The following is a 16,379-nucleotide window of genomic DNA, read 5'->3' on the forward strand; positions in this document are numbered from 1 at the left end:
ATCATCAACATTCATAACATGACTTACTGTATTATGTCTAAATTCTAATGTTAAACCACTAGATATTTCGTCGTTGGAGTTCTGTCTCACTAACGCATAACACAAATCTCGTTTGTGCTATAAAAAAGAATAGCAAAAATACCGACCTTCAAGGTATTTCAATAAGGGGAAGTCCCTAAAGACTGAAAAATCAAACATTATCAACCACATAAAGAGTGAAAAACAACTGTTATATTCCTGACTAGGTTCAGTAATTTCCCGAAGAAAATGGTGGGTTCAACCTGGATTTATAATTAGCTTAACCTCCCAGTTATATGCCAGTTGTTTATAGTTCTGTTATATTGGTAAAGTTGGGTGAGCAACCCAAACAGACATAATAGGTTATTGTGACAATAACTGGGACCAAGCAGTCAAAGTTGTGTAAACCGACATACAACACAACAGACTAAAAGCATAAATCTTTATAAACTGGATTCTGAATCTATAACCATATAACTCGGTTACAACAATCTGTATTATATTGATACCAGTGTCTATCCACATCAGCTGATACGAACTTTTGAAATTTTCAATCACGGACCGGATGTTACAATAATTAAACAGTTATATCTTAAGCATACGGAAGTGGAGAGTTTCTATCGCATTCTTTCGATTCGAAGAGTTGTCCTGGTTCATTAGGATCCAGTTCTGTGTTGGACTTCAAATCTTTAAACATGTCTATGTAGCCATCGAAACTTCCCAGTTTGCCCTGTTTATCCTACAATTAAAACAAAATTTATTCGATGGAAAGCTGCATGGTTATCAATAAGGAAACACAACAGGATGAGGATTCAAGCTATCGTACTTTAAACTTTAACTTATGGTTGTCAATGTTATTATAAAGAAAAATAATATCACCCATGAAATATTGTTCGTTGAACAAAATTTTATATAAAATAGTGTCCTTGTCCATGAAATTTTGTCACCTCCTTCGGGACAATATTTCACAATGAAGTACTGACAATGACAATATTTCACTATTAAATTCTGTCCATGACAATTTTTCACTATGAAATACTGTCCATGAAAATATTTCTTAATCCAAGTATGTTTTACCCGAGGAATCCTTTTCATGAAAAGTATGTGTATATAACCATAAATCGCTGCATACATTAAGTATGCTGATTCGTTTGTAATGAACTAATTATCAATAAAATAAAACGCTTTAATGATATCCAAAATAGTCAATTTTTATAACATCTTTTTCATGAGACAAAATTTCATGACCATCCATCTATGAAATATTGTCTCAATATACACAATATATAACCTTGGATAACCTCCCTTTAACAAGACAAAATTTCATACTATTCATCTGTGAAATATTGTCTGTAAATGGACAACATTTACATGGAAATTTGTCCTCTGGACATTATTTCATAGATAGCGACAAAATTTCATGATACTCATGACACTATTTCATAGAACATTTTGCTTTACAAATACCTTTAATATAAAATGTAAACGTTATATATTCATTAAGCAAATATAAAGAAATCGTGATTGAAGATAACGGACATTTTCACCATCTTCTCTTTACTTACAAACTTATTTATTTAATTCTGACTGTCTATCATGTCTATGTGATCACTAATATACAACCGTTTGTCAACTTACAATTCTGAAAGCATTCTCTACGTGCTTACTAATATACAGCCGTTTGTCAACTTACAATTCTGAAAGCATTCTCTACGTGCTTACTAATATACAGCCGTTTGTCAACTTACAATTCAGAAAGCATTCTCTACGTGCTTACTTATATATCAAAACTCCTCAAAGATACAAGCTTTATAATTTGGTACGCCGGACGCGCGTTTAGTATACATTAAACGAATCAGTGGCTTTCGAATACAAACAGTTATAGATGAAATCATTAACGAAGATACAGAGAATTGTCGCATATATGTAGTCTCTTAAACTATTTACTATTATGACAACCACTTTCATTGTGAGTACCAAGTGCACAATGTACAACATCTGAACATATTTAACATTCTGATAGTCACGTGTATAATATATAGTTTCTTAAACATATTTACCATTCTGACAACCAAGTGCACAATATATAGTATCTGAACAGTTACAACTCTTTACCGTCAAGTCCAAATAATACGTTTTGTGAACATTTTCACATTCAGACAGCCAATAGATATAAGAAGATGTGGTATGAGTGCCAATGAGACAACTCTCCATCCAAGTCAAAATTTATAAAAGTAAACCATTATAGGTCACAGTACGGTCTTCAACACGGAGCCTTGGCTCACACCGAACAGTAAGCTATAAAGGGCCCCAAAAAATTACTAGTGTAAAACCATTCAAACGGGAAAACCAACGGTCTAATCTATATAAAAAACGAGCGTCCACAATATCCAAATTCTGAACATATTTACCATTCTAACAAACAAGTGCACAATATATAGTATCTGACCAGTTACAACTCTTTACCGTCAAGTCCAAAGTATACATTATTTGAAAATTTTCACACTCAGACAGCCATGTCCACAATATCCAAATTCTGAACATATTTACCATTCTGACAACTAAGTGCACATTATATAGTCTCTGAACAGTTACAACTCTTTACCGTCAAGTCTAAAGTATACATTATGTGAACATTTTCACATTCAGACAGCAATGTCCACTATATCCAAATCCTGAACATAATTACCATTCTGACAACCAAGTGCACAATATATAGTCTCTAAACAGTACAACTCTTGACCGTCAAGTCTAAAGTATACATTTTGTGAACATTTTCACATTCAGACAGCCAAGTCCACAATATTCAAATTCTGAACATATTTACCATTCTGACAACCAAGTGCGCAATATATAGTCTCTGAACAGTTAAAACTCCTGACCGTCAAGTCTAAGGTATACATTATGTGAACATTTTCACATTCAGACAGCCAAGTCCACAATATCCAAATTCTGAAGATATTTACCATTCTGACAGCCTAGTACACAATATCCAGATTATGAACGTAATAACCATACTGACAGCTAAACTACAATTTACAAACTCTGCCATAATAACCATTCTGACAGTCAAAACCACAATTTACAAACTCTGCCATAATAACCATTCTGACAGCCAAATCCACAATTTACAAACTCTGCCATAATAACCATTCTGACAGCCAAATCCACAATTTACAAACTCTGTCATTATTACCATTTTACAGCCAAGTGCACAGTATATAGTCTCTGAACAGTAACAAGTCTTGACCGTGAAGTCTAAAAGAATACTTTATGTGAACATTTTCACATTCACAATGTCCAGATTAGGAACGTAATAACCATACTGACAGCTAAAACCACAATTAGCAAACTCTGCCATTATAACCATTCTGACAGCCAAATCCACAGTTTACAAACTCTGTCATAACTACCATCCTAACAGCCAAATCCCCAAGTTACAAACTCTGTTATTATTACCATTCTGATAGTCATGTCTACAGTTTACAGTCTCTGAACATTTTACTATTCAGACAGGCAATCCCACAATATCGGAATTCTAAAAATAATTTCAATTCTGAAAACCAAATCCACAATTGGAATAGGATTCCAGTCCACTACCCACGAATGAAGTCCCTTTACAAATCTACCATATTTTGAATGGGATATTATACCGAGATGAAAATTATGTAAAGATGCTTAAATTTGTAGTATATTCAAAGGTATTCATTAAACTTTTAACTTCTGTTAAGTTTTAAGAGATTCTGAAATGTATTGGGTGGGTATAATTGTCTGGAGTAAATAAACAAAATTTTATTTGAACCAGGAAGTGAATAAAATGACCCTATTAATACTCAAAACAGAATTGCTTTCCTAATACACCTTATCGTTATTTAATCCAATCCGGGAAAAACAGTTATTTAGACAACCTCCTGTACAGGTCAAGTAGAGCAAAACAAAGACCATCAGCAATGAGCTGAGGGAGGAAGAAGTCTGGAAAGTGGACATTTTAAAATTTTGATAGCTTACGAAGCAATTTTTAAAAGACAAATTAAAGTCATTGAAAATGCTTTGTTTGATGTGTTTACGATGATTTAAACACGTCTCTATGAAAAGTTTTATGCACAATATATCGTTTGAACCAGGGCCTCAGGTTTGAAAAGGTGTGTAATTTTAGAACTTATCCGGATAGCAATTAATAGCGATAAGGTGTGTTGCCGGTCATGACCCACCAAGAATTCTCCATGAAACCATGAAGTATAAGAAAGTAATTGAAATTTGGCTGTCAAATATAAGGAATAAAATTTGCCATTCAATTATGATAAAATTGCATTGACGTAATGGGGGAAGTAATTCAGTCCGCGTTCCAATTTACAAACTCTGACATGGCGAATTGACCTTGACCCCCACCTTGGTCATAATACTGATCATTCTGACAGCCTCGTCTTCATAACCATAAAAACACAGTATCAGATTATACTTACAATCCGGACAGCCAAGTCTACATGACCACCAATATATAATTTCTGATCAGTTACATCCATTTTGTCAATGGTACCATCAAATACAAACTTGTCGCCATTAACAATGATACCAGTTTGCTCGACCGTAACGGGGTTACTATCAGAGAAAGCGCCTGGCATTTGTCCTTCTTTATTTCTAAAGAATTCAACCTTAAACATCACAAAAAATACTTTAAAAATTTTACAATGCCAAGTTCGATGATTCTGAATGAAAGTGCGTTAAGTACAAAAACGATAACCAGAATTCGAATTCGGTTATTATTTTACCAAAAAATTAGAGATGATTCACTCTCGTTACTGTTCATATAAAAAACGAGACTGCCGTCATCCCATTGTTGACTTCCCGTATTTATAAACAACCTACCAGCGGGCCATGCACATAAGGTGATTGTGTAGAGTTCATACGATATCCCAAGCTTGTGTTTCTATTCTGTATTTTTGTTTGATAGATGCTTACAAAGAGGCTATACAACCAAGTGGTTCTTTTTTGTAAAATTGAAGTTATTTTTCGAAAGTCACAACATCATGTTTCATAAAGTCTGTGTTACATATGTCAGAGGATGCGTTTCATTTATTACACTATCTCGCCACTTTTTTCCCCTCGTTTATAACTTGTCAAAGAATATGCCGTGTTTTCGGATATTTACTGTTCATGAGGAACACGACAAGCTCCATTAGTGGTGCAGAAAAAACCTACCATTACGAGTTTACCCTAGATTTTGTGGTGGGGTTGATGTTGATTCGTGTCGCTCAATCTTTCATTGTGGTTTTATGGTTTATAATTGTTAGCCGTTTCGTTTTTGTTTCTATTAGCCAATCTGTTGTCTGTCCCTTTCCACTGATGATTTTTTACACCGCCTTGTTATCTTCTTATTTTTCACTCTTGTATACCAGTCATATCATGAATAATAATAAATAATATATGTAAATTGTATGATTGAACACTAAACAGTTACGAGTGTCACATGTATTTTTTTTCATGTCAGTGGTATTGGTCTATCTGTACTATATACTAGTATGTGATCTTGTACACATGTAGTGTAATAGCATTTTGTTTTGTTTATCTTTGTGTATGTATAAATATATCATGTAGATATAGAAGGCCATGGGATGGATTAACTGTTTTGTTATCTGTGTTACCTTCTGAAAATAAAGAATTTATTATTATTATTATTATGTTAAGCAGGATATGCTTACCCTTCCGGAGCACCTGAAATCATCCCCGGTTTTTCATGGGGTTCGTGTTGCTCAGTCTTTAGTTTTCTATGTTGTGTTTTGTGTACTGTTGTTTGTCTTTTGGTCTTTTTGTCTTTCTGTCATGGGGTTGTCAGTTTATTTTTGATGTATGAGTTTGAATGTCCCTTCGGTATATTTCGCCTTTCATTTACGGTTAAAGTAGATCTAGCTACTTATTAATTCAATAACTGCCATTTCGATGAACAATGCGTACTTCATTACGGAAGGGGAGTTTCTAGTACACCTCTCACATTTAAAGATGTAAGAGGAACAAAGCGTTAATTAATGCACATGGAACACATATTTTCAGTAAATCTAACTTCTTCGTATGAAAAACTTTATGACTAATACAGTCTGACCCTTATGCTGCAGAGGTAGGACAATATATAGGAGGTGCTAGTAGTTAACTTTATGACTAATACAGTGTGACCCGTATGCTGCTGAGGACATAAGAGGTGGTAGTAGTTAACTTTATGACTAAAACAGTGTGACCCGTATGCTGCAGAGGTAGAACAATATATAGGAGGTGGTAGTAGTTAACTTATTGTAGGACAATATATAAGAGGTGGTAGTAGTTAACTTTATGACTACTACAGTGTGACCCTTATACTGCAGAGGTAGGACAATATATAACAGGTGGGAGTAGTTAACTTTATGACTACTACAGTGTGACCCTTATGCTGCAGAGGTAGGACAATATATAAGAGGTGGTGGTGGTTAACTTTATGACTACTACAGTGTGACCCTTATGCTGCAGAGGTAGGACAATATATAAGAGGTGGTGGTGGTTAACCGATGTTCAGAAATTCTTTTGGAATAAAAAAACAATAAAGAATCACAAACGAGACTGGATGCGTCGATATGGTGAGTGTCTCCTGCTATGCATGTATGGACCGCCATGGGAATCCAGATTAAGTACGAAGGGACACAATCGGTTAATTTTCAGAACAGACAAAATAAGACTGCGAAAACATATCTTTCGTAATTTGAGACACAGACACGTATCGTTCAATGAATTTGTAAATGTGACCGTGAAACTTGTGTAGTGTCGATTTTAGACGTTCATCATCACCTGCTGGAGGAATTTTTGCGTATGGCGTACAATCTTGTTCTAAAGTCCGCATAATGTGAACATTCGAGCGCGAAACGAAAAAATGTTACATGTTACATAAATTTGTAACAAAGACAATGTTATTCTTCCGACATATATAACAACATGGCTCTCATTCGACAAAAATGATCGTGAAAGAATAAGTAACGGTGTTCAAGTATTGCTATTGGATCGCGAAAGATCTGGTATAGGGTCGTGAAGGAAATCTTATTGACAAGACACATGCAACGTCAGTTAATAATCAAATTTAATGAATGATAATGATAAATATTAGAAAAATCAAACTGTGTGTCAGAATTAAAACTGTGTGTCAAAATGGTTGAACATTTTGATCAGTATCCGAGAAAAATCAAGGTTTAAAAGTACAACATGTTTACAAAACTACAAAAGGCAGATTGATCATCAAAATTTCAAAGAAATAAAAATGTAAACAAATTTGATTTTTTTTTCATATTTTGAATGCACAAATTACTTTTCTCTTAAACATGTTGTTCCATATTACTGTTTAGAATGGTTAGAATGTTGGAATGAGCGAATAAGGCTTTTTGATGATCGTGAAAAGGGTCGTGAAAGATCTGTTGCCGCTTATTCGTTATTGCAAAAATCCACGAAAACGGTCAAATCATTTTTTTAAACACATGATAATAAATATTTGTAATCGTTATAGAAAAAGATTGGATTTGCATGACTCATTCCGATTCACTTTTGTTTGCGGAAATGACTATGATAGATTAATGCCATTGGATCTGATTATTATTATCACATCGAGTAGTTGCCTTATTACAATATAAGTACGCCTGTCCATCCTGCATAAGTTTTATGTCGTATGAAAAGTTAAGATTGTTTAATCTGATTTCTATTAATTTTCATGCACAGTCATATCTATAAAACGAAGATCCTTGATGATTTTTGTAAAAATCGGAAAAAAAACATTGTTTAAAAAAACACACAGGAAAACAACTGTCATATTCCTGACTTAGCACAGGTATTTTCCTATGAAAATGGTTGGTTAAACCTGGTTTTCTAGCTAGCTTAACGCCCTCATGTATAACACTTGTTTAATGTTCCGTAATATTGCCAAATTGGGTGAGCAACCAAAACAGACAAGTTAACGTGGCAATAACTGGGATCCAGAAGTCGGTTTCACAATAGTACTTACGACTAAGATTGATCGTAAGTCATGAACAATTCAGTATACTTAGAATCAATCTTTATAGTCGTAAGTTTTTTTGTGAAAGCGACTCCAGCAGCCAAAACTGTGTAAACATACATAGCAGACATACAGCACAACTGAATTAAACATTCGTACATACTTACAATTAAATCAAGCAGAGATTTTTTTTGTAGTTGATAATACAGTCAGTATATATAGTAAAGCATAGTGAAATATACACTTTCCCGATAAAATACAAAATAAGTAAAATATAAATACAAGGGTATACAAAATGTTCCCATCTGCATTAGGAACGCCAAAAGCCAAAAACCTGAAAGCTGGATGCAAATATACCAAACCACGTCAAAAATCATACGACCAAATGGAACATAATAGTTCAAAGACAAATAAAGGTAAAAAAAAGTAGATAAAATTATACATAGAGCCAGCAAGTAGAATCTTTAACTCAAGACCATCCTGTATTATTTGTATCAAGTAGACCCTGAATATTTATTTATTAGGTCTTGGTTCTTTGCAATGAACTTTTTGAGAAAAAGGATAAACACGTTCTTTCACAAACCCTGGCTCATTATTTGTTTGCTCAGGCGCTGATGACGTTTTACTAATTCTGAATAGCAGCTGCAAGCACCTGAATATCGTATGAGTTGAGAAATGTATACTCCATACGCGGATGAAGTTGATAAATTGCTCCTTAGGTGAGGAAAATTTATAATTTCAAAATTGAAATCATCTCGTTTGTCATACACTCTGGTATTGAGATGACCACTGTAGTCAAATTTGGGGTATACATGTGTAGGACTCTGAACCGCGATGGTCACGCTGATGTGCGATGGTTTAACGATGAAGTGCGTTTTTGATCACGCTGAAGTACGATTGTGGCATTATGACGCTATTTTGTCGCCGAAGTGCGATGGACTACACGAACTATATTTTCAATGCTGTTCATGTCAATGAAGAAATCAATTTGTTTGTTAGAAGAAGTTTTTCGGGATTTTTAAGTTAATTAGTGGTTTCTACCCTTTAATACTATAGGAAACGGGGAGTGATTGGTGAAGATGGAAAAGTTAACCTTCTGTAGCAGATTTTTTCGAAATCTATAAAAGGTTCTTTTTTACGTACGATGGAGCGTGTCATTCTCTCAATACACACGTGTCCGCAGACGGACTCTTCGTGTTATGATATTACGGTAAACGAGGAACTCATGAGAGGAATCAAGTCAAGATAAAATGTTAACGCAGAATTATGTTCACATGCGGAAAATCAAAGAGGATGATCTCACATTTAGTTTGCAACTGTAACTAAGGACATACATATACAATAACAAATGCAAATATATCTACTAACTATTAAAAACATCTACTTCTCATAGGCCTAATACAGGTAATTGATCATCTGTAGATTTTAAACTAGCCATCATGCGTAATATAGACCATCGCACATCAGCGAACGGACCATCGCACTTCAGCGTCCCCATCGCATCTCCGAGTCATACATATGTATGTCTAACAAGAGGCTGTCAGAGAGACAGCAAACCGGATTTTCCTGCAGAGGTCGAACCCTGAACAGTTGAGCAAGTATGGACACAACATTTAAACTTAAAACAGCTCTGAATTTGGATTGTGATTGAATATTTGATACAGCATAGGTTTGTGACACAAAATAAATGTGGTCAAAGAACTGAAAAATTTGAAATTGGACATTTACCTATTATGGTCCAATATCCAAAATATATGTACATTGCTAGAATTAGCATATCAAGGAACCCCAAGAATTCAATTTTTGATGAAATACTTCTTAGTTAAACAATTTTTGTTCAAAGGGAAATAACTTTATTTCCATGAACCAATAATGTATATCTAAAATTAGATATGATTTAACTATAGTTCTCTAAAATAAGATATGATGTAATTAGATATAATGTTATATTTATTTTCAAATTATAATCTAATATAATTAATAGTTTGCAAATAAATCTGTTACTACAATTATAATTGGGTGATTGACAATTACCACATGGTGTGTTATCTTGATAAAAGGTGACAATCATTTAAAAACACTTAGTGTAATCAAACTTTATATATATAATTGATAGTTCTTAATAATTTTTCTTTCGTTTGTAACAAACTAATAAAGATCTGCAACTCATCTATGAAATTCTACAACTTTATCTACACATTGTTATGTAATGAAATATATCCTTTAATACAAATAGATTATTATCTAATGAATTTGCAAATCTGGAACAGGATCAAGTAAAAATTAAAATAAACACACACTCAGACAATTAGTTTATACAGAATATAAAAAACAAATCTACAAAATTGTTCAAACAATTCACCAAAGAAAAGAAAAAAAAATCCAAAATGTCATTTATCATTAATACAATGTCTTTTAAAAATCTTTTTAAAAACGAGTTATTTCCCTTCGTACAGAAATGGATTAATTCATCAAAAATTGAATTCTTGGGAAAGGGCTATAACTGATTAACGAGAAAAGCTAAAATCGTGAAAATTGAACTTGACCTTCATTTAGTCACATGAAACAACATATCTAAATTTGAAAAAATGTCTTCAAAGCGTTTTCATGTAAATGAACGGACACTGTTTGGCAGCCGCCCGCCCGACCGCCCGCCCGCCGTACATCACCAAATCAATAACCGATTTTTACTTCGAAAATCCGGTTAAAAATGAGGATGAGGAAGCTGTATAAGTGGTGTCTATAATCATTAGTTCAAGACTATTAATGGGACCCAATCAGAAACGTTTGTATTGTTAATGGATAGAAAATCTTCAATATACCTTTATGTGAAGTTATATGATATAGCTTCTTTGATATAAGTTAAACACTTACGAAAACAAAAACGTACACATTAAGATATTTCAAGGGGAAAACCACCAGACCCCCCCCCCCCCCCCTGCTTCACTCATTCTTGGATGCATTTAGCAATGTAAATACAAAAATATTTACTTTTCGACAATTTACGCTCCTGGAGGTCTTATTATATCCTGGATGGCTATTTATCATTTCCTCTTAAATGAAAACATGTCTAAATATGGGTCTGTATGTATTATGTGTATATATCACCAATAAAATGAAAGCATTCATTTACGTTCTTAGTAAGTAATTACACGCTTCAACCAATTACAGGTATATCAATTGGTAATAGAAATGTTGTTTTCTGATCATTCAGTCTGGTCACGCCTTGACTTTCACGATCAAAATAATGCGTTGCCTGATCTTTCACGATCAATTTTGATGATGCTGATGATGATGGATGGCTGCTTAACGTCCAGCGGCAAATTAATATGCATATTCAGGACGAGAACATGTTAATGTAATATGAATATTAACCCTGTTTTGTACTAGACCGACACGCTGAGCCGGATTTTTAACGTGCTAGTTCACAAGATGAAAGTCCGCAGGAAGACATGTCATCTTACCCGGAATCATTATTCTGACTCCGAGCCGACCAGTCTTTGCTCTTACTCCTTAATGCCGCGTGCTTAGCGGAGAAGCAGCAAATACCAATTTAAAGTCTTTGGTTTGACCCGACCGGGTTCGAACCCACGACCTCCCGCACTCGAGGCGAATACGCTACCACGAGACCACCGAGGCGATTCGATCCATTTGATTAAAAATCAACAAAAATATACTTTTCAAAAAAATATTATTTCAAGTAAAAAACCATCTGACACACTAAAGATTAAGTTTCAAGTATATCATGATATATTGGAATGTGACCATTATAGATACAGAACGGGATTTTTTTCTTAATGATTCTCATAGGATTGTGTGTCGCCTTTTGTGTTTTCTTAAACAGTACTGATTTTTTCTTTAATACTATTAAGGAAGTTGAATCATTTTGACAGACATAATACTTTCTTCTAATTTGTTTCACCTTTTGAAAATACAGCAGATTTTTCACAAATTTTGAAGTAGAATTAAACTTAATTGCATTCACGATCCGATACCAGATCTTTCACGATTCTAACACAATGATTGACCACCGTTAGTTATTCTTTCACGATAATTTTTCTCGATATACTGAATGACACCCGTGTTAACTCAAGTATACGCTAGTCATACCACCTTTTTCGGTCAGTGCTTTAATAAGGACTGTATTTTGTATGAACTTTATTATTGTTTGTACAAGATATGAACAGACAATCGTTGAATATAAAGAATTTCAATGTATTTTTGTTTAATATGAATAAAACCTATATGCGTTTTATTCTATGAATTGTTTTGCTTCAATTATTATGAAGCTTTTTGTTAAATTATGTAAAAGTATGGTTAGACAGAATCTTACTGTAATCCATGTTCCGTTATTAACTTCATAATCAGTTTTGACATGAGCTCCTCTTGAAAATCCACCACCATATATAGTTGGATTGAATATAAAGTAATGTAGGATCCCTTCATATAGGTACAACCCTTCATAATCTAAAGGTGCGTCATCGTCTCGATATTCGCTTTCAGAGTAGTACAACAAGCCATTTTCTTTAGTTGTTTTGAAAGATAACTGAAAGTTAGAACTGAAAACAGAAAAAAAAAATATCTATATATTATAGATATTTTATCGGATTTGCGTCTTTGTTAGAAAGGTTTTCGGAGGTTGCTAATTTATTTTTTTTCGTGGACGGCTAATGCAACTGAAAGAAAAGATGTCTAATCTCTCAGAAGTTTGAAAGTCGTTATTGCTGAAAGAGGATGAACACTAAATTTATCTTTGATGAGTAAATGAGTGTTCCCTGTAGATTTCTGTACATATTTTGTTATTGCTATTAACTGTTCCTCCTTTTTATTTACGGCTTTCGATTACGCATTTTATATCTTTCATTTTTGTTTTGCTTAGTGTGTGAATATGTTGCAATCACGTTGGGACAAATAGGTTTAAATCTTTCTAAAATGTCAGAGAAAGTATTACACAATTAAAGAATTTAAATGGTGTTTGAATTTATGTGTATCTTGATATTTCATTCTTTTCAAAACATAATTTTGATGTGTCTTTTGAATAATTAACGGGAAGCATTAACTGTTTAACCACGAATTCACTTATTACTGACACATCTCTTTGACTAGTCACAACACATCTGTATTATCTCTTGGACTAGTCCCAGTACATCTGTATTATCTCTTGGACTAGTTCCAGCACATCTGTATTAAAAATATCTTCCGTGCAGTGATGAAACATCTAAAGTATTCGGCAGAATATGAATAAGAGGAGATTTGTGTGACAAACATCTTTTAGACATCAATCCGAGAGTACATATCATTTATTTTGTAAAAAAAATTTCCGTACTCCAAACAACAAAATTATTATATTTAAATTTAACTGTGTACGTTACTTTATCTAACGCCATTTTGTCCCAGGTTAAAGTTATTTTTTTACATTGTTCTACATATTTTTTTTTTATTAATATTGTATTTATATTGTGTCATAGATCAAACTTATGCGTTCAGTGTATGTTTACTTGTTTTTGTTTATAGTCTTTTTGATCGAGTTAAGCCATTTCAATTGATATTTTATAGTGTGTCTTTTTATGTTGTAATGTTACACTACTTTTTCAGGTTAGGGTGAAGGTTGCCGCCTGTTAAAACGTTTATACCCGCTGCATTTGTATGCACCTGTCCTAACTCAGGAGCCTGTTGTTCAGTGGTTGTCGTGTGTTGGTGAGGTTCATAAATGTTTCTCGTTTTTTATATAGATTAGACCGTTGGTTTTCCTGTTTGAAATGTTTTACACTTGTCATTTGGGACCCTTTATAGCTTGCTGTTCGGTGTCAGCCTGGCTCCGTGTTGAAGGCCGTACTTTGACCTATAATTGTTTACTTTTTACACATTGTGACTTGGATGTAGAGTTGTCTCATTGGCACTCATACCACATCTTCTTATTTATATTTATAGTATGTGATCACAAACATTTCCTGACAGCCCCGAAAACTACCTGTTTTTCTTTTTCGTTTTTTGTACAAGATCATGTCTCCCTATACTGTATTGAAAATGATGTATGTAATTCCCTATTCAGTAACTGATATTCAGTGGGAGATGATTACTTATTAGCAGGTTAAGTACTTTGAGCTAGCTTGTAATCTATTTTGTGTTTTTGTTTTGTATTATATCATTTAAGTGCTACTTTTTGTACTGGTTTTTATTGTGTGTTGTATGTCCGTCAGTACATATCTAAATGTTTTTTTGTATTTAAAGAATTTGGTTTAAAGGGAATTTCTTAGATATTTTTTGATAATTTTTTCAAAACTTTTATAGACTCGGGACGATTTAGAAATTGAAACATTGTAAATACACCAGTCTATTGTCAAACATTGTAAATACACCTGTCTATTGTCAAACATTGTAAATACACCTGTCTATTGTCAAAGACTGTATTTTGTCCTCTAGATGTCTTTGTGATTTTTGTCGTTGGATTGCTGTTTCATTGAGTGATACCCAACATGTTCTTGTATACAATGATTATTATATTACCTTTCAGTAAAATCGATGCCGGTACTTTCATAAGCCAGATACTGATTTTGAGACTCTTCTAATTTGTAACATCTACAGTTTACTTTTACTACCAATAAACACTGAAAACATTATACAAACATTTTTAAGGAAGACTAATTACTTTATTATACATATTTACGATGGCCGAAGTAAGCCGACAAAAATACTATTTAAAACTTATAAAGTGCTCTGTACAGAAAGTTTGTACATAGTACTACAAGCTATTTTACTTCCGGGTAAAAAGAAAGCACTCTGTACAGAAAGTTTGTACATAGTACTACAAGATATTTTAATTTTATCCCACACCAGGTTCTATTCATATCTAAAACTAAAATTGACCAAAAAGATAAATCTTTAATGTGCATTTTGTGTATGAGCTAAAATTCAAGTTAAATATTTCACGTAAATGACATTTCATTAGAATTCAAATAATGCCAAAAAGGGCTGTTCGTGTTGTGTCCAGTCATATTCTAATGAAGGTAATTTCTGTGGTTTCATTCTAGGTTTGGTGACCACCGAAATAAACGACAGGTGCATAATGCGGAGCATGACCCATAGTTCATTATTGGTTTTACGCTTTGGCAGGATCTACTGTAGTAAGTAAGACATATATCACGATAAACAATACAAACGACGTGCATGTGGTTTTTTTTCTTCAAAAGTCTATGTATCATGATTTCATGTACGATGTCACTTAAGTGACTGAGCAATAATCAGAAACCAAATGTAATAAACCAATCATTTGATTGCTTTTCCCAGGCTTTTAATGTTTCAGAGAGAATCTCAATGTTGTAATACTGAGCAAAGACATCTAAATCTCTAATTTTCATTGTCTTCACAACTAATTTATCTCAGTCGATTGTACAGAAAAATCAACTTACTTGTCTTCAAATTCCGATGAAAAATGATATAATTTTTCTGTTATAAACATAATATAAAATACGAATTCTAGTGCGTAAAAGGGTAACAAGTTGATATTAAAAACGTGTTATATTTTTTTTTTGTATCTCCTGGCAATTGTAGACATGCAGCAAAATCCATTATATTATGAAGTTCCCAGGAAACATAATGTCCCGTGAGGACGGGCGTCATGCAATGCTTATAACATAATTTATGGAAAAAGGGCATATATGGGAAAGACCTACTTTGGACAGAAAATAATAGGTATACTTTACAATAATTATATATTCAAGGACTAATGGTTTGCGTTTGACTAAAGAAGTGCATTAATTCCAGAAGACATTTCATATTTTTTTATTTTAATTTCCAATGAATATTTTACGGGTAATATGTCAAAAATAAAATGTTCATATTTTTTTAATGTGTAACAATAGTGTAAACTAACTTCTTAGACTTACCAGAGCCGAAACAAGAAATATGTAAGAAAATGTGTAACAATAGTGTAAACTAACTTCTTAGACTTACCAGAACAGAAACAAGAAATATGTAAGACTCCATTTTGACGATGAAAACAGGTTGTTTACCTATATATTTAGGAATCTGCGATACATCAGTCAGTGATGATAAAGTAATTGTTTCAGCTGTTAAATCTAAAGATAAATCGGCTGTACACAAATTACGTAGTTCAATGGTATATAACTGAATAAACTTTCATCAAGGGTGTGTGGGAAGATAAGAGTGTTTTTTTCTTCAAAATTCGTTCCTAACATCACCCCGAGTTCAACCCCAGTTTTGGTTGGGGATAGTACTTCTTTTGTTTTAGTTTCCTTGTAGTGTTCTGCGATATTCTAGTTATACCCCACGCAACGAGTTGCGGAGGGTATAATGTTTTTGACCCGTCCGTCCGTCTGTCCCTCCGTCAGCCCGTCAGTCC

General features: G+C 33.4%; 1 protein-coding gene across 1 annotated transcript; it reads right to left on the reverse strand.

Annotated features, from left to right (window-relative positions):
• Positions 1–446: 446 nt before the first annotated feature.
• Positions 447–16,119, reverse strand: LOC127731082 (uncharacterized). The gene is made up of 5 exons (XM_052239942.1): positions 15,971–16,119; positions 14,525–14,625; positions 12,351–12,576; positions 4,482–4,670; positions 447–757 (listed from the first exon to the last, which is right to left on the reverse strand). Exons 1-5 carry the CDS (start codon positions 16,001–16,003, stop codon positions 611–613), a joined length of 696 nt encoding a protein of 231 aa, XP_052095902.1. The 5' UTR covers positions 16,004–16,119; the 3' UTR covers positions 447–610.
• Between the last annotated feature and the right edge of the window lie 260 nt (positions 16,120–16,379).

Source organism: Mytilus californianus, unplaced genomic scaffold, assembly GCF_021869535.1.
Source record: "Mytilus californianus isolate M0D057914Y unplaced genomic scaffold, xbMytCali1.0.p SCAF_2, whole genome shotgun sequence".
NCBI lineage: Eukaryota > Metazoa > Mollusca > Bivalvia > Mytilida > Mytilidae > Mytilus > Mytilus californianus.